Raw genomic sequence first — 25,859 nt, 5'->3', positions numbered from 1 at the left:
TGCAGGCGGTGAATTTCCAAAGGATTTAATTTGCTTATTTGTTTGTGATCAGCCTGTACCTGCTGTAGAGGTGAAGGGGAAAAATTCTCATGAGTGAGGAAGTCAACCTAGGGTAGTGCTTTAGGGGTATAGTCTAGTTTCTTGTGATACAGGAATATAATTTCTTTCAGTTTTCCAGTGTGCCTAGCATAGAATTTTAATGAAAATCCCTGTGGCATGGCTTAGTCAAAATATATAACTGGACTAAAAAGAAATGGTGAGTTGTCCTCAGACACTGAAGATGAGATTAGAGGTATCTGGTTGTAAAACATATGAAATACAGCATGTGATATTTTATTTATTTCCTTAAATTGCAATCAACAGTTCATTGCTTGACTTTACAGGACTCAGTGATGTGTATGGAGGCTCCTAGGGAATGATGTGCTAGCATGGCAGCATCCAGTTTCCAAAACTGGACAGCTTGCCATGTAAGGGGATATGTTTAACATCAGCCCATTTTATGTGAAAGAGAGATTTGTAATACCACAGTGAAAGCAAGATGGGAATAATACCATTTGTTCTCTGGCAAAACTTACTGAAGATAATAAAAGGTTTCTCCCTAATAGCCCAAGGAAATTTTCAAAGAGGTTCTGCCACATGACTTCCCAAACAAAGGATCAACAGATCTCTCTGGTTTATTGTACTCTTTAATGATATGATATTAACATTGATTTGCTGTGAAAAGACTAGATTACTTGAGGTGTGCTCAGTGATTAAATTGGAGGATGATAGCATCCTATTCCTGTTCATGTTAAAGCTTTTTCAAAAGTCTATGATCTGATGTGTGTAATTATTGTCTTCCTGTAGATATTTTTTTACTTACCCTCCTTTTTTCTTGCATCTCTCTATCTTGCTTTTCCAGTGAAGAGATGGTTTGAAAGTTCATGTAACAAAACTGTTGCAATATAAATAAAGTGCAATTAGAGTAGTTGCAGAATGTAGCATACATGTTTGACTGTGGCTTAGAGAATGCATTGTCACTCCTTCACAGCACTATAATTTTCTTTATGTCACTAGAAATTTTGGAAGTAGAATAAACGTTTATTACTGCTAAAAGCATAAATTCCTTACATTTAAAAATTATGTCGGGTTTGCTGGTGCAAATGTGTGCAAAAAGGAAATGTTAATCTGTCATGTGTAATCAAGTAGCAGAAGTGGAGAATATTTGAAATTTGTACTGGAACTGGAGTTTAACTTGAATCAAATGGAAAACATTTACTGCATGCTTCTAAATGAGGGTTTAATTAAAATTAAATTAGTGCATCTTTTTAGACTTACCCCTGAATAGGAAATTTGAGACATGCTTCAGTTGATGGTTGGTTTTCTCTGACTTTGATTAATCACTTTCAAAGTAAGTGGAGGATCAGTACAGTAATTTCATAATTACACACAAGTGAGTTAACTTGAAACTTTTAACTAAAATAACTGTAAAGGGAGTTTGATCTTGGTTAGTTTCATGCTGTGCATCTTCTGTGAGTGATTCAGATTCTTAGCAGTGCTAATCTGAAAAAAGGACCCATACCATGATGCTACCTATTTATTTACAAGGTGCTTTGGTGGTAAATGTTGGACCTGGCAAAATTATTTTTCTAAGATGTTGGAACAGTAAACAGAGGTTGAATGAACCCATGAAATTAATGGAAATGTTCTTGATGACTTGAGTGAGCACCGGCTCAAGCCCTAGAACCTGTAAGCATTGCTAAAAATTATTTGATAGAACTGTTAATGAGAGTAAAGCCCCAAAGGTGTTTAGCAGAGGTAGCATGGAACAGGATAACAGTATCCACTGTGGCTGAGCTGGCTGCTTTCTCCTGGGCAAATACTAAGAGCAAACAGGTAAACAGCTTTTTATCAAAAAGCTTATTCAGAAGTTTTAAATAGCTGTAGATCTGCTCATTTTTGATGTTAGTAATACTGTAAACATAGATCAGAATGCAAAGCAAAATTATTTTGCTAATTGAAGATCTCAAGAAAATTTTATTTGAAATAGGCAATCTGTCTCAAGAAATTTTATTTGAAATAGGCAAACTGTAGTAAACCATTAGGATTCATTAAATCTAAAATGACAGTTTTAACATGACAAGACTTTTTTATAAATGACCTTTACAGACATTTTTATTTAAAAAAACCCCAAACTTTCTATCATTGGTACATGTCATTGTATGCTGAATTTATTCACTTTCTGTTCAGCATGCACTGTGGATGTGGAAAATAATTCAACAAGGTGTTTGTGCACAGATTTAGGAGAATTAATTTTATTAGCAATTCTGTAACACCTTCTAGGATATTGTCAAGTATACCACTTTTAAGTGAAGAGCTATATGTATTAGCTACAAATATACTTCAATTTCTTTTTATTATTATCTTTCAAGTTCTAGGGTTAGCACTAAATATACAAGGTCAATTTTTTATTCAGTCTGGCAATTAGCTTCATAAAGAGGAGGGAATCTGTACATTGCTTTTAGTTGAAATGTCTGTTTGAATATTTTGTATACAACTAATGTCTTTTTAAGGCAAGAAAGAACTCAGTAAACAATTTTAAGACATTTTTGGAAACTTTTATTAGTGTTTATTCATTGAAGTGAATTGTATGCTCACTTTTTCTTAAATATGTTTTCTGTCAGTATAGCTAGTTGACCTGGAGTAAGTGCTTTAGAGACTTGACTGCTGTATAGCCAAATTCTTAGCACATTATTACAAGTTTTAAAGCAGAAGTGTATTTCCTTGAATTTTAGCTATAGTGATATTTGATTTTTTTTTTAAATATTTGGGAGAAAACCGCAATGAAATTAGGAGGAAAATATTAAGCTTCTGTTGCTACTTAACGGAGGATTTTTGTGTGCTTTGAGCCTATACTGGTTGTTTACTTCATAAAGAATCTAAAAAATTGCTTAGATTGGGAGGCGGATAAAATTTGGAATGAAGAAAGCTTATTAAGACTGCATGTACCCTGTTTCTGTCATGGTATTATATTGCCTTAAAATGTACACTAGGTAATTTTTAAAGAGGATGATGCATATTTAATGAAGAAATTTATTTATTTAAAAGGAAGGGTTGCCAATCAGTCTAAATTTGCTTCAGTTAAAACTTGATGGTCTAAAGACAACTTATAATCCTTTTCTTGTTATAAAGTATTGTCAAATTTGTAGTAGTATCAGTTAAGTTTATGGAAACTTTGTTTTAAGGTGGTTTAAAATAGAAGTAAATCTTTAATTTGTATTTGATGGCACCTGTTTTCGTTTTGTTTCCCTGGCAACACCAGTGGTATCAAAAATTACCCGTAGACCACCCTGGTTTTAGAGAAGAATGAAATCAGCCTGGCTCAACTTTTGATTTTACTGACTAAATACTTAGACAAAGCTTTAATACACCATTAGTACTTTGCAAACTAATTCAAATGATTTAGGTATATAATTTCTGATTTTTTTTTTAATTAGAATTTTCTGTACTAATGCTAATTTGTATTGTTCTGCTGTTTTTAAAATGCACTGAGATACAGGAATTCTTTTTGATACACTGTCTCAAAAAGTGTGTTTGAAAGCTATAATAACTACCTGCAGAAAAGTAGAGTAAAAATTCATAGTTTTTAGATAATACAATCTGGCTGCCTTTAAAGCTGTATGGATCCAAGGTTTTCTTCCAGATGTAAATTGTCATTGTTTGCATTCCGATGGGGAACAAAGGCAACATGAGCGTTACCTCCAGATTCTACTTTCATCTGTGCTTCTTTACTGTGTCTGAGAATTCACGTTATGAAAATTACATATATGGTCTTCCAAATGCCACAAATCTTAATACATTATGAGTTTGTGTTTCAGAAACACAAACATGGACATAATTTTTCCAAATACTGCTTATTGTTACCTTCTTGCCTGAAAAACTCTGCTTTACTGACAGAAGCCTTGTCTGCTGTGAGGAGCTCCTCCTCTGAGCTCCATGTTGTACTGTTGGTGATTAAAGAAAGGAAAAAGTGTTCTGGTGGAACAATTCAGATTTATAGTGATAGTTACAGGAACACTGGACAGTCTGAGAAGTTTAAGGTGTCTTACATTTTCCATTCTCCCCCAGAAATTTAAACCTATTTTGGAAGATAATGAAGTAATCTGTTCCCAGAAAAGAGTACCTCTGATGGTGTTCATGGGTACCTGTGGCGCAGTACTTCCCAGTGTCCTGGTGCTGGGACTGTAGGCATTAGAGATGGCAGCCCCAGTATTTCCTATACTGCTGCTCCTTTTCTCATGCTGTGAAAACGTAAAACAGGTAGCATCAGCCAGCACAAGATTTGTTGGCAAACTGACATGCATGTGTTCAAACAGTCATCTGTTTCAAGTGGGACGTTCCTTGAGAAATGTAATAATCATGAACTCTAACCTGGACAGAGGGCACGTCTGCACTGGGAAGGTACATCCAGACACAAGTGAACTGAACTTTGCCTGTACTATCTCCCTTTCACTTTTCTCCAGGAGTGTCTCTGGAGCAACTGTGTGCATACTGTAAATGTCTTGCTTTTTGTTTGTTTCTCTGAATAATACAACTAATTTGTGCAAGCTGTGTTTTTTGATATTTAGAAGTAGCTAGCATTTGATTCTTGGTGGTGAAAATGAGCATATGCAAGTTCCTAATTTGTAAAACATGCTGTTGTTAAACAGTCAGAATAATTAAATTATTTAGAGAAATTGGCACAAAGTTTCTTAGAACTTGATCCTTCTGGCAGTTGTGTGAATTGTCATGTATAAATCGTGACTGTGGAGCAATTGGTTGCACTGCCACTTGCTTGGTGTGAAAATATGTGGAGTGTGCAGTAGCTGGAAGGTTCTTTTTAGACTGGAAATACTATGGTAAGGTGATGGTGCTTGAGAAAGTTCTTACAGCTGTAGGGTGAATAGTAGGACAGGTTAAAAGCCAGAGGACATGTCTGTCTGGATGGTGCTGGGGGTGCTGGGGGTGCTCCCTCTGACAGCTGTGCTGGCTGAGGGCAGGACGTGAGGTGGCTCCAGCTCAGGAGCGGTGCACTGCCCCGATGAGCCTCTGTAGGCCAAGTAGTGTACCCGGTCTCTGAGCTTGTTTCCATGTTTACATCTTGTACTGTGAAAGATACCTTCTCTTTCAGGCTGCAATTCATAACCTTTAGTACAGAATTCATTCACAGTGCCTGGACTGAGTGTGGACACAGAAGTGCATTTCACCAAGCAGCTAAAGCATATGCTACAGGATTTCTGCTGCTGGCTTGTTGACTTTTTGCATGTTCTGCTTAGATTAAGATTCAGTTCAGCATTAAGTTAGCTGATGCAAAATTTAGCCTATTAATTTTTTTTAACTAACTTAACTGCAGGAGAACAGTGTATTCTGCAGTGTTTCTGATCTAGCATTATGATTCCGAAAGCTGCTTTGGAGTTGTCTGGAAAGAACTTTGATAAAAATCAACTAGACTAACATGCCCATTATATAAGAGTTTGTTCTTGACCCCTTAGTACTTACAGATGAAGTCAGTAAGTATCATGTTCATTTTCTTAAGCCATTAAGTCATATATGTCTTCCAGGTATTGTTTCATGCACTGAGCATGTTCTTTTCCTACTGCTTTTTAATAATCTGGTTAGGATGTTACCTTGATTCCTTACCGGTATTCAGAAAATAAAAACATTGTTGGCTCAACTTTCTTTCACATCGGAAGGGAACTTTTTTCCTATAAATTAACCTTTAATGTTAACAGAAGAAGAAGGTGAATCCTGAACATCATAATTACATTTGTTACACATTTAATTAATGGCAGTTATCAGAAGACACATGGTGAGTAGAAGGAGACTGCCAAACCTGGCACTGTCACAGGAACTTTTTTTTTGCCTTTTGTAACACAACCTTGATCAAAAGATGTTCTTGATGCATGTTGCTAAAAGAAATAATTTTTGCACTTCAGAATTTCAGCAGCTGACAAATCCCCACCTTTATTTATTTAATTGACAGTTATATTTATAAAAATAGCCTATGAGAGTGACTTTAAAGGCAGCAAACTGCATTACTAGTGGCTGAGACATCAAATCTGGAGCTAAAAACAGGCACTGAAAAGATCTTGCTTTCTGTTTAAATTTGAGAATTCTTACCTAGGCTCTGCTACTGTAGTGTACACACAGCATGATTTGACTTCTACATTATTCTCTTCCCTAGCTTTGTTTTGGTTTTATGATAGGAATCAAAAATGCTATCATAATTTCATGATTGCTAGGCCAAGATGAGGTTTAGCTAAAAGAAAAATGTATTTAATTATTTATTTGTATTTCACTACTTATTTATAAACATCTGGGGAATTTTAGTATTATGTTTGTAAGAATTCTACTAGGCTTTTGACATTGAAATGGGAGCTTTTGGTTGCTGTTGAGGCTTCAGAATTTATTAACAAATTCATCTGTAAGGGAAATTTGTTTAACAGAGTAAAACATTATGTTTCTAATGCCTTTGCATTTCAGATGGTGATGGTTTAAATTATGACACCAGCCCTGTGCCTTAGGGCTTGCAATTCTGTAACTTTTTTCAGATGCATCAGCTAAGCATTGCCTAATTTGTTATGAAATTGGAAGAATAGTTGTTCAATAATTCTTACTAAGTTGTGCTGCTTACATCTGTTTCATATAAAATACTGGTAATATGATAAGAATTGAAAGAATTGTGTGATTACTAGTTTCAAATTACCATCCCAGTGATGGTCAACCAAAGATGGCTTTTCTTTCACTGAGGGAGTAATTTGAATGTATGGGGTGTTAAGTCCAAATGGCAGAGAAAGCTAATGCTGGTGGGATGATATGCAGAGGTAAGGGGTGTTGGTTTTGGATGCTGTTCTTTACAGAACCTCTGGCAAATTTAGGAGTTAAGTTCTATGTTTTCTGTTCTTAGATTTATCATTAAGTGTATTTTTAATTTAACTAAAGAAATGTATTGAGTATTCACTAAAAAAATGAAGTTGACTTCTTGTTACAGACAGTTTAAATATGTTTGGTTGGATTTTTTATTTTTAATCAGTGTTTTTAATATATTTGAGAATAGTGGTTCTCAAAAAAATTGTGTCATTTGGCAGGTATAGGGATCTGTTCTAGAAGTTGAAGGTTTTAAATGGCCCTGTTTAGAGTCAGAGTAATGGTTGGCTGGTCCCCTACCATAAGTTAAAGCCAAATTTTGAAGCTTAGTCTGAGTTGTTTAGGTCAGGCAATATGTGCTCAGGAATATTCTTTCTTTTCCCAATTTCTATATGCATTTTCATCTCTTACACCTCCTTTCATGTCCCGGTGCTTTGGCCAGGCAAAGGGGAGTTCTCCAGCATGCAAAGTGAAGCTTGGCAAAGCCTCCATGAGACATTGGGGTTCTGTTTCACAGAGAAGATCAGAACCCAGCCATGATAATCCCTTCACTGGGGGAGACTCTGCTTTCAGATTTTTCCATTGTAGTTTCACTTGTATTTTGTTGTCTCTGCACACCAGCTTCTTAAAGAGAAAAACCAGTGAGTTCAGGGTGTGCATGTGAGTAGCAAATGGATGTGACTGATGTATTTTAAGAATTCACCACTCCTTAACTGCTGTACCTTGTGCTCATGTAACCTAGTTATGCTTCATCTCCAATACCAACAGCCTTGCCAGGGAAATACAGGCAAATCTTGCTCAGAGGCAGAGCAGTAAGTTTTAAAAACTTGCATCTAGAAGATGATAAGGAACCTTAGTATTTTCAGACAAAAATGAGCATTGTATTCTTTGTATTTTTCCCATGGTTGCAAGCTACTTCCAGACATGTAGAAACTTGCCTCCATTGAATGAAGATGAAGAAAGCAGCACAAATTTATTGTTACTGGGTTTTTTTTTTATATCTATCTGTATCTATATCTATATCATCTATATCTATATCATCTATATCTATAACATCTATATCTATATCATCTATATCTATATCATCTATACCTATATCCATATCCATGGAGTTAGTTCTTTGGGAGAAATATATGTGTATACATAAAATCCATAAACATATCTCCATATCTATAAAGAAAGAGCTTAGTTTTTTTATATGCAGAAATATATATTTACATACTTATGTATCTCTCAAAGAACTCTGTATAGTTATGCAGGTACACAGACACAGAGGAGTTCTTTCATTCTATATATTTGCAAATAATGCCCTGTTAAAAGTGGCTTTTTTCAGTCATGCAGAAGATGAGTATTTGTTTAATTATTTTTTAATGTCCATGTTTAATAACACTTGGAAGACATTGTTTGTTCAGCAGCTTGCAGATGTCTCCTTGGTGATCATATGAGTGCAAACTGTTGATTTTTACATAGCCCTTCACAAAATGTTTATGCCTAAGAGCTCCAGTGTACTTAAAGCCGTATCTAATACTGAACTGAGACACTCTCAATTTCACTGCCAAGAATGGATTCCCAAGTAATGCTTAACTACTGTGTAGAAAATGAGACTTCTTTTGCATTTTCTGGATCAATTGGACGTCAGATCAGTCATTTGGAGTGGAATTAGGCAGAGAACCTGGTAAATCATCCTGTATTTATCTGTACTGTTGGGCATATTCACATGAAACTTTCAATCTGGCTCTTTTTTTTTATGAAAGACGTAATTACAGGCATTGAACCTCTGAAGGAATTTATCCTGGATTTATCCTGTCTAAAGCTTTTGCTGCTGTTTTTAAGATCAGCTTCTTAGTTTAATGTGTGTTTAAATTTCAGCTCAAGCAGTTGACCTTTATGTAGTTGTCTTCTAAATCATTATCTATGTCAGTCTAATATAGGCATGACATAGTTTGTAATAGTCCCAGCAGTCGGTAGCAGGTATGTTCCTATTTTTTATCTTATTTTTCTGTGTAAAGAAAAGGTGGAGCAATCTCACATCTCCCTTTCCTTTTGTTTGTCATTTGATTTTGGCTTGATTGTGGAGTTTGCTACTACTTAAAATAAAGGCTTATTTAAAATAAGTGAATAATTTCTACCACGTGAGTGTTCTTTATCCTGGTTGGGTAGCTTGTTTAATCATCTTTATGCTATTTCTAGTTATGTTTTCATATTCCCTTTAACTTATGAAGGCAATTTTCCTTCTTCAGTGGACATATCCATTTATGGACAAAGAAGATAATTTACTAGGCATGGGACTTGGTGGTGGTCTTGGTTATGCAGTGCCTGGGGCTCTGCCGCAGGAAAGGCCCTTTGGAGTGTGCTGTGCTGCTTTCAAGTCATTGTTTCAGTCCATCACCACACACAGTTCCTTGTAAGTAGCCAGGAGAAACTGCAGGAGGAATGATTAAGATACCACCCTCTGCGCTTTCTGGTGTTGCTGTCTATTCTAGGGAAACCTTTGCTTTATGACTTGCATTCAGTGCTTTCAGGTTGAGTGCTGTGTCTTCAAGCAGTGTGCCCAGCCTTTCTCTATCTGAAATTTGAACCAATAGTCTTCAGCAGCTTTCCAGCTCTTGCTGTCTTCCAAATCAGTGGCTCTCATTTCTGATTTGAAATTGATTCGGGTGCACTGTGCAGTCTGGTGTTCGGCTAAATATGTAGAGACAAGACATAAGCTCTAAATACAGGGCATAGAGGAAAGAGTGTTCCTGAAATACATGGCACTCTTAATGCAAAGGTATATGATGGCCCTGTTTTATATTAGCATATTGCTTTGGCCTGGGTGAGTGGACTGTATGTCTGGAATTTGCATTCACCCTGCGCTAGCTTATAGGTGACGTTGAGAATCTGTCTGAGACTCCGGTTGCCTGGTATACCTTCAGTCTTTGACCTGTTCTAACAGTGAGGACATCTACCTCTCATCATTCACATCAGAAACTTTAGACACAAGAGCTCCTCTGTGGCCTGAAGACACTCTATGTAGAGATGACCAAGAGGACTGATATTGTGAGAGGGATTGCTTTTTCCCAGGTGAGGATCAGTCTCCTGAGAAAGAAGTCAAGTGAAGTTCAAGTCCCTGTGAAGGTCTTTGTTCCTTAAGCTCAATATTTGTCAGGAATAGTTTCTGGCACTTTTTGGGAAAACATGAGTCTGGAACAATGCTTCAAAACTTACCCTTTGAGATAGGAGACTTCCAAAGGGGGTCTTTTTGCCTTGGAAATCCATGGGAAATAATGATTCTTCCTGTTTCACATCAATCTTTTTCTTTAGGATTTTTATCACTTGCATTACTTCTCCGTGTTTTAGCTTCCATGAGGAACTTCTAACTCAGTCCTGCTCTATTTGAGTGCTAGGAACCCTGTTCATCTAGGAAGTGTTCTGGAGCATACCTGAAGTATTCAAAAGCTGTCTGGACATATTCCTTGGCATCTGCCTATGAGTGGTGCTGGTTGGTTTGGAGGATTCAACAAGATGACTTCCAGAAGTCCCTTCCAGTATTAACCATTCTGTGACTGTGGTGTCCTTTAGAAATTCTTGAATCTGTCGTAATTTCCTTCAACCTGCACTTTTTAATAATTTTAATTTCCTTATTGTTCACTTGGGATCTGAGGAGGAATGGAGGAATTAGATTAATTTCGTGACTCTGTGTGGATTTTTATAGGGATTAGGTTATTATTTTCTTATGCTGAGAATCTACCAGCTAATACTCTTTTCAAATTGCATGTGTCCCTCAGGTAACATAAATGCCATTCATGCTTTATTTTTCTACTTGCTTAGGAGTATTTCTTGCCTCTATTGTCTCTGCTGTAAGGGAGCTTTCTAGATACTCATAGGCTGGATAGAGGAATTTCTGTGAAGTTGCTTGAGTGGAATGAATACATATAATTAGAGAGAGAGATACAAGATCTTCACCATTTTCAAAGTGTACCTTTCTCAGATCTGCAAGCCTTCACTTGGTGGTTGCATACATATGTTGTAAAGTATCCTGCTATTCAAAGGCTATTCAAGCAAGATGAATCTTGAAGATGCTTTTTGGGATGCTTCATGTGAACTATGCAATTTACTCAGTGAATAGTTATCGTATTGCTGGTGGAGCCAGGAGTATGATTGCTAACATATCATTTGAAGAGAGGAAAGGCCATTTACATGTAACTGTATATGGCTGCCGTGTCTTGAAGAACCTTTGCATTCAAAAATCCTTTGCCTGTCTGCCCTGAGGTATTTTGTATAAACTGGGGACAAGCTGCTAGGAATTAAGGGTATGATATGGCCCATTTATATGATATCAGCATTTCTGGTTAGTGCTTCAACTATTGCTATATTGTTTGCATACTTGAGTGATTGCAACAGCCACATTGCTAAACTGTAATTTTTTCAGCAATATAGGCTATAGATTTTTGTTTCCTAAGCAATTTGTGAAGGAATGTTATTTCTGTGTGTACCTGTAGTAACAGAGCTTTGCTTTCACTTGTTTTTTTTTTTTTTTCAATCATTGTAGAAAAGCTACGATACATGCCTTCAAAGGGAACAAAATGCAGTAGGCTAAACGACCCTAACAAAAATGTAGAAAATATGATTAGTAATTGTTTGGACAGGGCAGTAAAACACAGACCAGAGACCCAACCCCATCATGTACAACATTTTAAAAAATATTCCAGGCTAAATAATGTGGGCATCTTAACTCTAGATGCTTGCTATTTTTTTCATCTTCTCTCTTATAATTTGGTTTAGGCAAAGGAAAATAGATGCAAAGCCAGTTCACATTGTTGCAGATCTTTTCTCTCAGTGTCTGTATATCTTTCTGGCCTCCAAAATACCTTGTGCACTGACTTTTTTTTCTTAATTATTAAGAATTTTTCTCTTCTATGTCCTTGATATGCTGTAGAGTGATACCATGTAAATACAACTAAGGAGTTTATCTGCATGATTTCCTGCAGGGTGTGCAATTCCTGTAGGATGTGCAGTATTTTGGAGATGACCAAGTCTAGTGGACTTCTAATTAGCATTGGATGCCAGTAGTGTAATGCATTTCAATTAATCTGTTGTGTTGTGCCGTTTTTCCTGTGTTGGGTGAAATTTGTTGGAAGTGTAGCAGATCATATTGGTAGGAATAAGAGGTGGATACAAAACCTTGAGATGATACAAATAGTAACTAACTTGTATAATTCAGGCTGTTACAGAATAAACAAATAATGAGGCTACTACTTTATAATATGCATTACATTTTATTTTAGCAATTGATAATAGGGCTTGAGAGGTGGATAAGTTCTGGGTGAAAAAAAAAAAGGTGCCCGGGTCAGGCAGAGATGATTAGAAAGGATATCACTGACTGATTTGCAGTGAGGTGCACTAAGTCAACTGTTTTTTTATTTAATAGCATAGATCTTAACTACTGTTTTCTAGCTAGTGTTTTTGTCAAAAAAGAATCAGTCCTTGATCACAACTAAGGCATTAAGAAAGACATGTTGTTTATTTCTTTCTTGGAGATAAGCTTGAGGGTTTTCCTACTCTTCTGGAACTAGTTTCTGTGCATTATCAGTAAAGGTTATTGTATGGCTAATTACATGGCAGTTCAGGTTGATTTGAGAATACAGATGTTGTTGCAGAAATAGAAGAGGCTTGTTTTTAGTACTCACTAAATCTAGGGTGCTATGTTTTTCTTTTTTACTGTGGTATGTTCAAATGAGCAAGCTTGAAAAGGTTAGTTAGCCACTGGGGATATTAAAAATAAAGTGGAAACGAAATTGTTTGTACTACTTAGAGTATTAAAAAGGTATATTTTTAAACTAAGTAGAGAAAGCGGAAACAACAAAAACTTTGAATCTGTTTGTATCTGTCACCTCAGGGTGGAAAGAGGTGACTTTTAAATGAGTACATTTCAATATGAGCAATCTAGAAGGCATGCAGAAAAAAAATGATAGTTTTTAGCTTCAATCTTGTGTTTGATGTAAGTCAAAATGTAATTCAAGCAATTGTGTTCTGTAGCCACTGTATGACCTACCCAGCGGCAATCAGCGTCCGCCTTTAAAAAAAAAAAAGCCAATTGGCCTGTGTTTAGCTTACTAAATGTCATCTGGATTCAGTAAAATGCCAGTGACCTGCATTGAATTAGTATAATTGTAATACAAACAGAACATCTCATAGTTTTGGTCTCATACAGGAAAAGAGAAAGTTGGAGAGATTTTTCAGTTTGATAAATAAGACTGAAGATACAGAGTTAACTTTGGCTCACAGTGCATTTTACTTTTTACTGTCTTAAAAAACAATACATGGCAACTGAATCTTGTGTGTACATTTTCTCTTTGGAGTATTTTCTGCTTTTGGAAGAATCTTCCTGAGGATGTATGTCATATCACTTATTAAATAATGAGCAATTGTTACCAATTCCAGTTTCCTCAGACACAATGCCATTTCAGAGATTTTTTTAAAATTGATTTACCAAGCACGTCCAGAATTTGGTATATTGCTTTATCTCTGTCATTTTGTAGGAGTTCCATGCCTTTTGAATAGTTTTTAAATTCCACGATGTAGTTTATATTTTTCACACCCTGTTCCAGAGAGCAGTGCTTACGCATATCAAGCTAACACAGTGCCTTGAAGAACTGAAGTCTCAGCTCTGGTAGTATATTTGAATTTTAACTCTGACTATGATTGTGTACTATTCAGTTTTGTTTAAAAGGAGTGTTAGTTTTTTAGATTATAGGATTGGTGTAATTATGAAAGTAATATTATGCCTTGGTTGTACTTAATTTGGATGAAGTTGTTGTACTTTTCATTTGGATGTTGGTTGTTGTTGGAACTCAAAATGTCCCTCAGACATTTTTGGAGGTTCTAGGCCCCGGTCAGAAGCATTTGAGACCCTGGCAGGCAGCTAGAAACAACTGCGATTTTGAGTTTGAACCATGGAATGATTTACCAACTGTGCAAGAAGAACAAGAAGTCACAAAAGTTTAGATATTATAATAAAAGTAGTTCCAAAGTAAAAAGAAAAAAAAATGTAGTATTGTACAAAATACAGGGTGGGGGGGGATTTACTTTATACATAAGGGTCAGAAGTTTTAAGATACAGGGATTTTTAGCCAGCCCTATCCTTCCTCTTTCTTCTTCCTTACCTCCATGTTCCTAATAATGTTAGCACTTACAGATTAGTTTAAAGTAGAAAAACACCATTTAATATAAGTAGTAAGTATTAGAGAAAAACTATAAACATTTATCACGTAATATACCATATAAAAGATAGCAGCAGCCAGGGGCAGGGAGAGAAAAGAAAAAGTCAAAGGACAAAAAAAATATCAGAAGTGTATGTGCCTTTGCCTAGGCTACTAACCAAACCGCAATATCCCAAAAAACCAATCTTTTAAATAACTTACAATAAACTACCTTAAGACCAAACAACAAAAATCTACTAAGCCTTTCTTTAAAAGCACAAGTTAGAAGAAAAAGTTTTCCACCATACAGAACCCCTAAACCAAGCCTAAATTCCATCAGGTTGTACTTTTCATTCGGATATTCACATGTCCAGATTTTACTTTGTAATGCCTCCCACTGCATCATGGCCTATGGAATAGAAAAAATAGTTTTACTGTAGCAACTACATTTACTTACAGGAAAGAATGTGGCTATTACACTAATCTAGCAATGAAATGTAAGGTTCTACAATATAAAATGACATTTATTTGAAACTAGTGGGGAGAATACTGGAAGCATTAGCAAGGCAAGGACAGTAGCACTGTTTTTTGTATGTACCTGGTAGCTGGGAAAGCAACACCATTGAGTCTTATATTCTCTCAGTACTTTGAGAGTCAGTGGAGCAGAAACAGGAGAGGTTTTCATTCTTTGCTTGAAGGTAGACTGTGCTTTAAGATGTAAGAACTCAATTACTGTTTAATGGACTACCAAATCTGTAATTAATTAGTTGTTTTCATTATGTCAGTAGGATGTTGTATTTAATGTCTGGAATTTTGTAATCTGTCAGTCTAATTTTAGTTCTTAGTTTTCACACTGCAGGTGAATGAATTGTTTTGTTTTGTGCTGGTGGTCAGCCTTTGATGTCACCTGTTCATCTGCTGCCATTGTAAAAGGTGAAGTAGGAAGCAGCAAGCACTGTTGAAAGACACTGTTCATTTGTGTTTCATGTTTCTTATGTTAAACATGGTCATTCTGTTTCTGTACCTAGGCTGACCAAACATGATAATCCTCCCCCGCTTTTTTTTTTTTTTTAAACTTTATTGTTAAACTTAATTTTATGTGAGCATGGGGCAAATGGGAAGGTGGTGGTGCTGGAAAATATCTTCAAAACACATGCCCAGATTTTAATAATTAAGTTCTGAAATGGTGTTTGTTTATATCTTTTTGTAGAATAAAACAACAAGTTCTGGAACTTCTTGGGTAGTTTATTGGCAACTTTCCTACCATGTAACCTGAATATTCCTTGTTAAAATTTAAACTCATTAGCTCCTCTTCGGTTTTTTATAGACTTTGTCCCTCTTTGAAGTGGCATTTAACATGTTGGGGACTGTTACTGTATCTCTCACTGTATCCTTCTCTTTAAACTTAGCAATTCTAATTCATTCAATATTTTCTTGCAGAGTGTGTTTTTTAAATATCTAAACATTGTAGTTACTCTGTTTCAAACCATCTTAGGTCAGTTCACATCTCTGAAAGTTTGATGCCTGAAACTGAGCACAAAACTGGAGCTGCTGGAGGTCTAACATACCCAAAATAAAGGAAAACTACCTCATATTTCTTGAATGCCTTCTTTCATTGCTACTGTCTGTGGTTATATCAGAGATTTCACATTTAATGTCCAGTGAGTTTACTGCAGCTTTTTCTCACAAATATAAGTTACTCACTCCTTGATTCTTCTACTAGTAAATATAATTGCAAATGCAGTTTTTCCACTTCCTGTCTCAGTAAATGTTAGTATGTCTCTGGATGTAATCATTGCCTCATTTTCTCAGAAACTACAGAAAATACTGTGGGAAGAAGAGAAAATATTTTTTTATTATAGTAAGCTCTGTTATTAGAGTTTTCTTGGAGGGAAAGTGAGTTTCATATTCTGGTAAACACTTGAAACCTTCTAGGTGTAATGCATATGAATTTTCAAGATAGTACTGAATCAGGAGTAAAACTGGTGAAAGAAGACTAAATTAATCACATGAGTATTCACTGGATTCTGTCACACTGTGTGCACTTTCTTGTTACAGAACCATTTCCTTATTCTTTAACTGATAAGAAAGTAGTTCAGTGCTGAAAAAAGTTGTTCAGTTTCAAGTTCATGTTCTTGATCTCACATATTCTGTGACAGGAGTGATAGCAGTGATTATGTGATCGTAGGATGCTTCTGGCCAAGAGGTACCAATGTTCAAAAAGACATCTCTTTTGATTCCTGGCCACCTGTGTGGCTAGGAGATACCCTTTGGGAAGTGAATTGCCTAGCTCTTGAGCAAGGATCTGTCATAATGTATAATTTAATCTGAGAAACTCTTGAAGTGTTGAATTCTGAGGGTTTGAATTTAATTGGTCATGGCCTGAAGTGGCCTCATCTCTCTGTTATGGTGATTTTGATTTCCTCACAAAGAAGAGGTGTTGCTCATCACTATCAAAAAGACGTTTTTCCTATACAACAGTGTTTAAAAGTACTTGTTTTCCAAGTCTGTGTTAAGTAAAAAATCATGTAGAAGTTTTAACCACTACAACAGATACTTCTTCCTAAACTAAAGGTAGTTTAGTATCTTTTTTTTTTTTTCATATCTCAACTCCCTTACTTGCAAACACTTCCCTCAACTAAAACCTTAAAATACCCCCATATACATACATGCAGTGCACCCTTATTTTCTTTCTCTCGCTGATAACATGAATCTTGATCATCCAGTGCTGAAATTGAGGGTACTTTTCAGAATAAGAATAATGAAATAAATTTCAGCTCATTCAGGTTTTCCTTTTGGTGAATGAAATTATTTAAAATACTCTCCTAGGTGGTGTCTGAATGCTGCAGTTCCTTTCAGTTGCTGACTTTCACTGTCTTATGTTCCACTAGTGCTTGGATTTTTTTAGTCATCAGGATTTAAATTTTTTTTATGTCCAAGAGCACTAAAAATGTGTAGGCTTGCAATTATTGTGGATGTGAGCTTTCAGTATAACCTTTCAATGAAATGTTTAATACTTACACTTTTTAGTACCTGTAAGGAGTTATTTGCAATTAGATATTTTCCTCTGAAAATTCCTGTAGATGTCAATTAAAATTCAAAACTGATAGTTGACTGGGTAGTTTAAACACAAAATCTCGAGTAGCCTGAAATTATTTTTGTTTTCACTTGAAAAATTTCACTTATCTAAAACACTTGCCCCTCTCATTCAAAAAAAAAACCCAAGGAAAAAACAAAAAACCCTAGTGAAGCCAAAGAACGGTTCAAATACCTTCACAAAACTGCAGATTTTTCCATGCTTTGTTTTTCATTTCTACAGATTTTGAAAAGGCATTTATTGCCCTGCTTTCAAGGATCTAAGTTGAAAGAGGGAAGAATTTCGAAGAGCAGGTTGCTGACTGTGTCTTCTGTTTATATATCACTGACATCAATGACTTGCATCTTGCAGATGAAATGGGAACTTGAAGGTTACATCTCTAAACTAAAAGGACAATGTTCAGTTGAATGGCAGAATTCAGGAATGTTTTGTGTTGAAGAACTGAGCTCAGGAAATCAAAATAACCCTACTCAATTGGAGAAACTGAAACTGTTCCATTTCAAAATAGAAGATGGAAAGTTGGGACAAAATAATAGTAAAAAACTACAGGCAAAAGTAATGGAGAGTTCCCCAAATATTATAAATATGTTAGAATAAAACCTGGAGTAATATTGATAGGTCTGCTGGGCTTGAAGGGAGAGGGAAGAAACAGAGGAGGTCAGTGCAGACAAAGAAAGTTCTTTCTTTGCATACAACTCCATGAAGTAATAGGTTGAGTAGCTTTCAGATATCTTTGGATAATACAGGTGATTGGTTGTAAGAGGTCAAGAAGCTTTGAAAAATGAAAAAAAGAAATATGTAAACTCGTAAATTAATCAACTGGTAGTAAGTCAGCATGCTGAGGTGATAGTTCTGGGAGCATATTGGTGGTAATAAATGTTTTTGTTACTCATCTGATAAAATAAATGGCTTGATAATGAACAGGCATATATGCAGATACCATGATCCTTTTAGCTGAGTTAGCAGGGGGAACATACTCTTTGTCTTGATAATTGCATAGCAGCCAGTACAATAAAGTCTGTCCTTTAAATATATCAGTGGAGTATATGGTAGAAGTTAGGAAATGTGATGTGGCTTAAAAATCAGTTTTCTAAGTAAGCGTGTTTAAAACTAGTTATGAAAAACCCTAAAATGAATGGACTTGTGGCCTTAGAATGCTAAGTTGTTCAGGCTGTTGTCACATAGCAAATTATTTGTTATATTCTTTTGAAATGGAAAGCAATTTTTTAGCATCAAAGAATATGTCAATTTAGAAGGAACCCATAGGGTTCATTGGTCTTATTCCCACCTTAGTAGGATGAGTAAACCCAGAGGTGAATATCAAGGCATTGTTCTGTGGCGTGACAGTGCTAACAAGGCAAGGGTTGATTCTTTTTAGTAGATTTGCAATTGCACTTACTATTGCAAAATGTTTGAGATCAGCATCTTTACATTCTTGACCTGTTGTAATGCTGTCAATATGTTATAAGCTTACTAGCAATAATAAATATGCAAGTCAATGTAAATAGCTTATCTTTCAGTAACCCATCTTTGCTGTTAATCATGAGAATAGTATTTCAATTATGTATCTTTTCTCTGTGTTTATTGCTTTATTATTTTACATCTTAAGTGAATTATACTTTGATTTGATCATCAAAGGTCATTATTCCAGAGGGAAGCCTATGACAGTGAATGGCAGTTGAGCCACTGGTAAGAGTTGTCGTTTGTTTTATTCAGTTTGGTGTTTTCCCTATGGTGCTTTATTTTGTTTTTCAAGTGTTCCTAGTGTTAATATATGTAATTTTACAATAAAGTAATTTAAATGTAATTTTAACTTATGTAGCATTGTGTACATGGTTTAATCAGTGGCCATTACTAAAAACGATAAAAGTAAGCACAGTAGATTGCATGTTAAATGTCACACATATTTCCCCTCATTGGGAAGAAAAATTTTGTCATTTATTGTTTGTCCAGGAACTTCCCTGAACTGAAGCTTCACTTATCCCTTTCTGCATTTAATCCTGTATTGATAGTTTTAGTAAGAATCAACTTGAATCAGGTATGTGATAAATGTGTCTGATGGAACCAGACCTGTTTGTAGTTCTGCACAAAAGGTGTGAGTACAGTAGATGATCTTCATCAACATCTGTGTTAGCAGATGGGAAGAGTAAGCAGTAATTTTTAGGATGCTTCTAACAAGTAAATGTGTTACGTACTATGAAGCAGATTATCAACCGACTTTCTTGACTTCAAATACGTGAGCTGTTGTTCGGTAACTTTATTTTTCACTGTGTTGCAATATTGTAGTTCTGAATGAATAAAAACAAAACAAACAGAAACTCCCCCCCAAAACCCACACCAAGGAAACATGCTCAGCAAAGAAAATCCAGTGTAGAACCTGCTAGTATTTCACCCTTCTCCATGCTGATGTTTCATTCTTAGACAGCTGATGAATTGTGTAACTCAATCAATGGTGTTTTAGTAGTCTTTTTGAAAACTATTCAACAAAGGAGGGAGGTTCTATGATGTGTATCACAAAGAAGAGAAAAATGTGTCTTTCAGGTGATTCTTTGTTTCCAAAGTTACTAAAATTTTGCAGTAATCGATATTTAACTCCGCCAGACTTAAATAGGTTTTTGTACCCTGAAATGTGTTACTGAGTTTAAATGTGTTTTGGTGTTTCCTACTGTAGATTGCTGAACTAAGTAGTATAATTTTGGTTCCAAAAGCGATGAAGTCACAAACTGATGGCATGTATCCTTACCCTGTTTATAAAAATGTTTTTCTCTGTAGATTTAGCAATGAAGCTTCACAGCATGAAAATTATAAAGTCACCACAATATAGAAGTCTTTGTTGTCCTCTTCAGCAGCATTAATGTTACTGGGTAGATTTTCTGCTTTTTTTTACAAGTAACTTATTTCAGCTAAGTAATAGAGATAAGTTATTCAAGGAACTAAAAGCCAGAAGACATGGTACCTCTACAAAATTGCTGTTGATCACTTAATGTGTTTGTGGGCTGTGTGAAATACAGATATATTTCCCTGACTGACTAGAAGAATGAGCTGCAAAGATTTTCTGATTAGGAATTTCCATGTGCGGTATATGAGCATCTCATTTTTCTTTTGGCGTTTCCTAATTCATCATCATCACCATAATTGCATTTTCACGCCAATAAAATTGTCTGTAAAAGAACCTTCATGCTAAAAAAAAAACTGTTTTCAGCCTGGACTTAATTTAAAATACTAGGCCCTTTAAAAATAATAAAAAGAAAATCTTGGGCTGACTTGTGCGTTTCTGCTCTCATTTAAGACCTGGTTCTCAATCTGATATTCAACTTAGTTGTAACTGCTGGTGATTAGCATGGAAGTGCTACCAGGGAACACATATGGTAGAAACTGTGTATTCAGAAGTGGCCCCAAAAGCTGACCTGGATGGTTTTATCTTCTCCCCATCTTTCGTCATACAGATATTGTCATCCGCTTTGAATTCTGGTTTCACTGCAGTGTGAAGGATTTGCCTCAGACCAATGTGTAAAAGATTATTCAAAGCAGAATTGGGCTCAAATTTCAGAGGGGGAAAGACCAGTTCAGGACAAATTTGGAATGAACTCTATATTATAGGCAGGTGAAGACAAACACAGATTAAGCTGATCCTTCTTGCATCTTTCAAGATTTCTTTCTATTTTTAAAGATGATTGAATGGTTAAAACTGGAGACTGAGTCATACAATCTAATTCTTTGGTTGTATATTTGTTGTGTTGATCGTGTAAGATTTCCCCTTCTGTCTCAGAAATGTAAGGCAATGTGGAAGGTGATGGTGAGGCTGGGAGAGAGAAAAGAATCAGCCCCAGCTCTTTTATAATTATGTCAGAACCTGCCCCATCTGTTGAACAATTTCCTCCTAACATTTCCTGCAGTTGGAACTACCAGTTCAGCTCATGTAGTTGGGTGGATAGTAGCTTATATTTGGTGTTTCTTTTTAGCAACATTTGCCTAACACTGCCTGTATGAGCACTGTCCTCAGCTCCACTGTGAGAGCTACACTAAAACAAATAGCTGTGGGAAACTTCTGAGAAAATTACAAGTGGAGTGGAGTTAAAAAAATACTACAAGTAATAGTTTGAGAAAACACAGGGACTAGAGAAATCTAAGGTAAGATGAAATAAACATGAAAAAAACCCAAGTATTTCCTGCTTCTGTTCACACCCAGAGTGATTGAAATAGCTTAGTTTTATTTTAAAATAATACACAGTTATTTTAGGATAAAAATTACCTTTTGGACAAGAAGTAGAAGCAAAAATGAGGAATAAGTTCCTGTCAGATAAGTGTTTTGGTTTTATTCCTGGAGATTTGGGACTAGCTTTATAATTCTCCAGTGATTGCTTTGCAAGCCTCTTGAAAGGAAACAAGGTAGTTGAAAGCTAAATCATAGACTGTTTGGAAAGAGGAAAAGAGCTTAACTTTTCTGCCAGAAATACGCAATCCAAAATTAGTAGAGAGGGAAGATAGAATTGAAACCCAGAATTATAGGTTGGTTAATAGAATGGAGTGTGAGAGCTGGAGGGAGTGGTACACACTAGCAAGTGCATGGCGTAATTACCAAGTTGCACTAAACAATAAATAGTTTCTGTATGTTTTCCTGTATTACAAAAATGCATCTAATTTTTCTCTTCAGCTAATACAGCTCATGTAACACAGTAGAATTTAAAAAAGCCTATAGTTTAGGCATTACATAGATATACATATTTCTGAAGTAGGTGTTTTCAATGCGTGTACAAAGCATAAGTGTGGATTTAGAACTGTTAACACTTGAATATCTCCTTTTGTGGCTTTTGTTGCCTGGCATAAAAGAATGATTCGCTCATTTCCTCTTCCCATTGTCCTTTGTGAATGGTAAAGAAGTCAGTTCTTTGCTGTGGTTCTTAATTGCTGTGTATTTGATGAAAATAATTGGCCAAGGCAAACATCTCTCCTAGAACTGTGGAGCTGAGTAGGACTCTAACTTCGCTTTGCTTACCTGTGGGGAGAGAGGTCAATGTTTATGATCAAAGAGGAGGTACCCATTTTGACACCACATAAACAGAAGTTGGTAGTCCTCTGTTACAGCTGTGTTTTTCAATCGCTACTGCAGAGTTGGCTGTTAAGAGTAGCTGGAGATAAGATCAAAAGTCATCAGTTCAAAGTTCAGAAGATATCATTAATTTCAAGGACAGAGACAGCTGAATTTGTTAGCCACTGCTTTTTGCCAGAAGCACTTCACTTGTACTGACAATTAATCTTGAATCACAAGTGAATTAGATAAGGCCAGTTACTGAGTGCCACGTTTCCTATCTGAGTCCATATACTTCTTGGCATGACTGCCCCTGAAAATATAAAGTTGCTGTTGTAGCATACATTTTTATTAAAGAAAATGGCATGTTTTGTAAATGTTTAGAAACTATTCAGTACTGAATTAATTTTTCATTAAAATGTTAGCAGTTTTGCCATCATTTTGCATGGATTCCACTTTCCTTCAGAATATGAGAAGAATTTTCTAATGAGGGTTTGAATGAGTTCAGCCAACTTTCAAGACCAGTCAGAGTTCTTTAGAAGCTGTGGATAAAATCTCATTAAGTTCTCTCTGCCTTCTGCCTATGTTTCAGACATAGGCTGAAGCTTCTAGTGCTTCTAATATGTTAAAAGTGTGTAGAATCAGTTTTTTACCCTTTTATGGGTTTGTATTTCTGCCTATGCTCATAGAAAAACAAATGAAGAATTTTTACTCCCTGTGAGTTTGGAAAATGTGGTTGAATTGAACCTGAGTTTGGGAGTCAATAATAATCTATTGTTCTTGTCAACAGACCTACTTCTGAACAGTGTGTTGCTATGATGTGTAAGTCTTAAGTGATGATATTGGATGCATTTATTACATACAAAAGTTCCAAAAATTTCATTATTTTGCACTAGTCTGTCAGAGTTGTATGGCTGCTTTTCCCCCTGCTACAAGTGTGTATTTTTAGTTAGAGGAAAACCTGGTAATAATCATATAAAAATGGCACATTATTTATAATCTTAGAGTAGGAGAAACTTTTTTTTATATAAGATGAAAATTTTTTCCCAGTTGAAAGATCAGTCTGCATATGGTTCTCAACAAAAGAAATTGTTGTTATATAAGTAAAATGGTGCATTTTCAATTTCATGTAAGTATTCAGTACTGTAAAACTTGTTACTTGCTTATTTTATTTGTCTCATTTTAGTGTTGCCTTAGGTCTTTTAGCATGTGTATCTAAATCTTATTTGGCCATGCAAGTTTTAAATCTCTATCTGATGAATGATGAGTGCAAAAGGAAATAACAATCCCCCAAATTTTCTAATCAATAAAATAAAGAGAGGAGAAGGTGAGCTTTACTGTTCACAGCAACTTTATATGTGTGTTTAAACAAGCAGTGCTGTCATTTCTGCTAAGAATTTCTGAAAGAATATAATCATTTATTCAGATTGATGAACAGCAGTAGATTAAATAAGGAGTCTTGTGCTCAATAGGGTACAGTTTAAACAGAGAAAATCTAATGGGAAGTAGTTATATTAGTAGCAGATGGATTTACTTTCTGAATCTTGATATGAGTAGAAATCCTTGCATACTTAAAATTTGTCTTCCAGATTCTTAGCCTGATAAGAAAGGTGGATAAAGCAATTTCTTTATTTTAACTTGGCTTCAGCTGCTGTGGTGATGTGTTTTGTTTAGATTTGCTATTGTTTGATTTTTATCTAGGCTATTTTTATGATTCCTACAAATCCCCCTCCGACCTTCCGGAAGCCAGAGCTCTGGTCTGATGAATTCACAGATTTTGTAAAGAAATGCTTAGTGAAAAATCCTGAACAAAGAGCTACAGCAACCCAGCTGCTACAGGTCAGTATTTAAGTTACTGAGGAAAAGCACATTTTATGTTTGGGGATTTTTTTTCCCCCTCTACCCAAAATGTTGTGAAATTTTCTAAGGGAAACTCCTATTTTAACTATTATTATGCCTTATTTCTTTTTTACTTTGTAGTCTTTTCTCTATGAGCTCCTGTATGTCTGTCCCCATTTTATTTCTCTTCTTGCTGCTTCTAAAAAGTCATTGCTCATTAAATAGTTTAGGGGTAATTCTTGCTATTAATATTGGATCCTTGCTTTGTGATTAGAGGCCTGGAATAGATCTCAGGATTTAGACAAGTTTTTAGTAATAGAACTGAGCCCAGGTTGCCCCTTTGTGTGTACCATGCATGGGGTATATTCAGTCTTTCCTTCTGGTCATGTCATATTGAGCAAGCCGGTGGCTCTGTGTGCTGGAAAGGTGTGGTGCAGATGGGCAGTATCATAAGTTCAACCAGGAGGGCACTTGCCTGTGTGAGCCACAGTTGGTAGTGTGGACCTTTGGAGCAGGGCAGGGTATGCCAGTCTCTCGCTTCCTGTATTACTCTCCTGCTAGATGTATTCTGTGTTGAGCTAGCAATAGCAGCTGTTTTAAGTTCCAGTGAACTCCACTACAAAGAGAACAAAAATTTTGCAAAGTAGTTTTTGGTAATAAATCTGTCAAATTGGTAGATCATGCTGTGAATATTTAATTTTATACATTGCAAAATATGAAAATGTAGACCACAAGGTAAGTAAAAATTGAAAGTTATAAGTGTCTGTGTGATATATGAACCAGTACTTGAGACCTCCAGGATGTGAAGTTCATATGGTTAGCTGAATACAGACAGCTGGATAGAAGAGACTTTCATTAATATAGACAAGTAAGGAAAAACCAACAAAAAAAGCCCTTCAGTGTACAGTTTCTTTCCCATGCATACTGACCAGAAAACCAGCTACTGTGTTTGTTCATCAGGAGTCTGTGTTGTCTTTTTCCCCAGCTGGAGTTTGGAGCATACATGATGGAGCTGGAAGTGCTGTGAAAGTGTTTGAGTAGAAATGAAAGTACTACTTGTGAGGAGAGGTCATGGAATGAAAAAGAGTAATTGAATTAATATATCAAGGGAGATAGATAATAGGTGTAGTGCAGGAAGCTTCATCAATTCTGTTCTTCATGAAGCAGTTTTTAAATATTTAATAATATTTTTCTGAGGTGCTTTGTTACGTTTTGCCTAAATTGTACTTGTATATAATGATGCAGAACCACATTTTTCCTTACAATTTGCAAAATGTGCAATTGGTATAATGCACATTATCTTAAATGAAGAAGCAATGTTTTAAATGACCTTGAATTAAAAATTAAATTTCCTTTTAAAAGTAAGGGTTTTTTTTCCTGGTTCCTCTTTTTAGCATCACAGATAAAGAAATATTTTATGATATTTAAAGTATAGGTTTATTGAAATAAGCAGCCACAGATGTTCTGGTTAGAGCCACTAATTTATGCTCTCAATTTGTTAAGATTAATTAAATTATGAAACTGAATATCCGAAAAGGTTTGGTTTTCTATGTCAGAGCATCACCACTCTATTTACAACTTTCTGCATGATTTCTTTGGAAAATTGTATCCTCAATCATGAAACAGTTATTAAGTGATTACATTTCCCAAGGCTTGCAGTTATTAAAAATATTTAAAGTAAAATTTTAGTTATGAAGCAGCTGAAAGATACTGTATGTTGTGTTGGTATAGATTTTGGTTATTGTGTAATGCATGATACTGTTTATCACTGAAATCTGTGGTGTTAAATACGACTTGTAATTAAATCTGAAGCACAACTGCTTTAATG

The 25,859-nt window shown here is 35.6% G+C and overlaps 1 protein-coding gene across 3 annotated transcripts in view; it reads left to right on the top strand.

Moving 5' to 3' along the window:
- STK3 (serine/threonine kinase 3) overlaps positions 1-25,859 on the top strand; it is a 174,474-nt gene that overhangs the window by 34,316 nt on the left and 114,299 nt on the right. For all 3 annotated transcript variants that reach the window (XM_072924850.1, XM_030266466.4, XM_072924849.1), the window contains exon 7: positions 23,894-24,031. In XM_072924850.1, coding sequence (XP_072780951.1) covers positions 23,894-24,031 — 138 coding nt within the window. The remainder of the gene's footprint in view (positions 1-23,893; positions 24,032-25,859) is intronic.

This window comes from Taeniopygia guttata, chromosome 2 (genome assembly GCF_048771995.1).
Source record: "Taeniopygia guttata chromosome 2, bTaeGut7.mat, whole genome shotgun sequence".
Taxonomy (NCBI): Eukaryota; Metazoa; Chordata; class Aves; order Passeriformes; family Estrildidae; genus Taeniopygia; species Taeniopygia guttata.
Note: the sequence above shows the minus strand (reverse complement) of the source record. Positions and strands in the feature narration are given on the sequence as shown.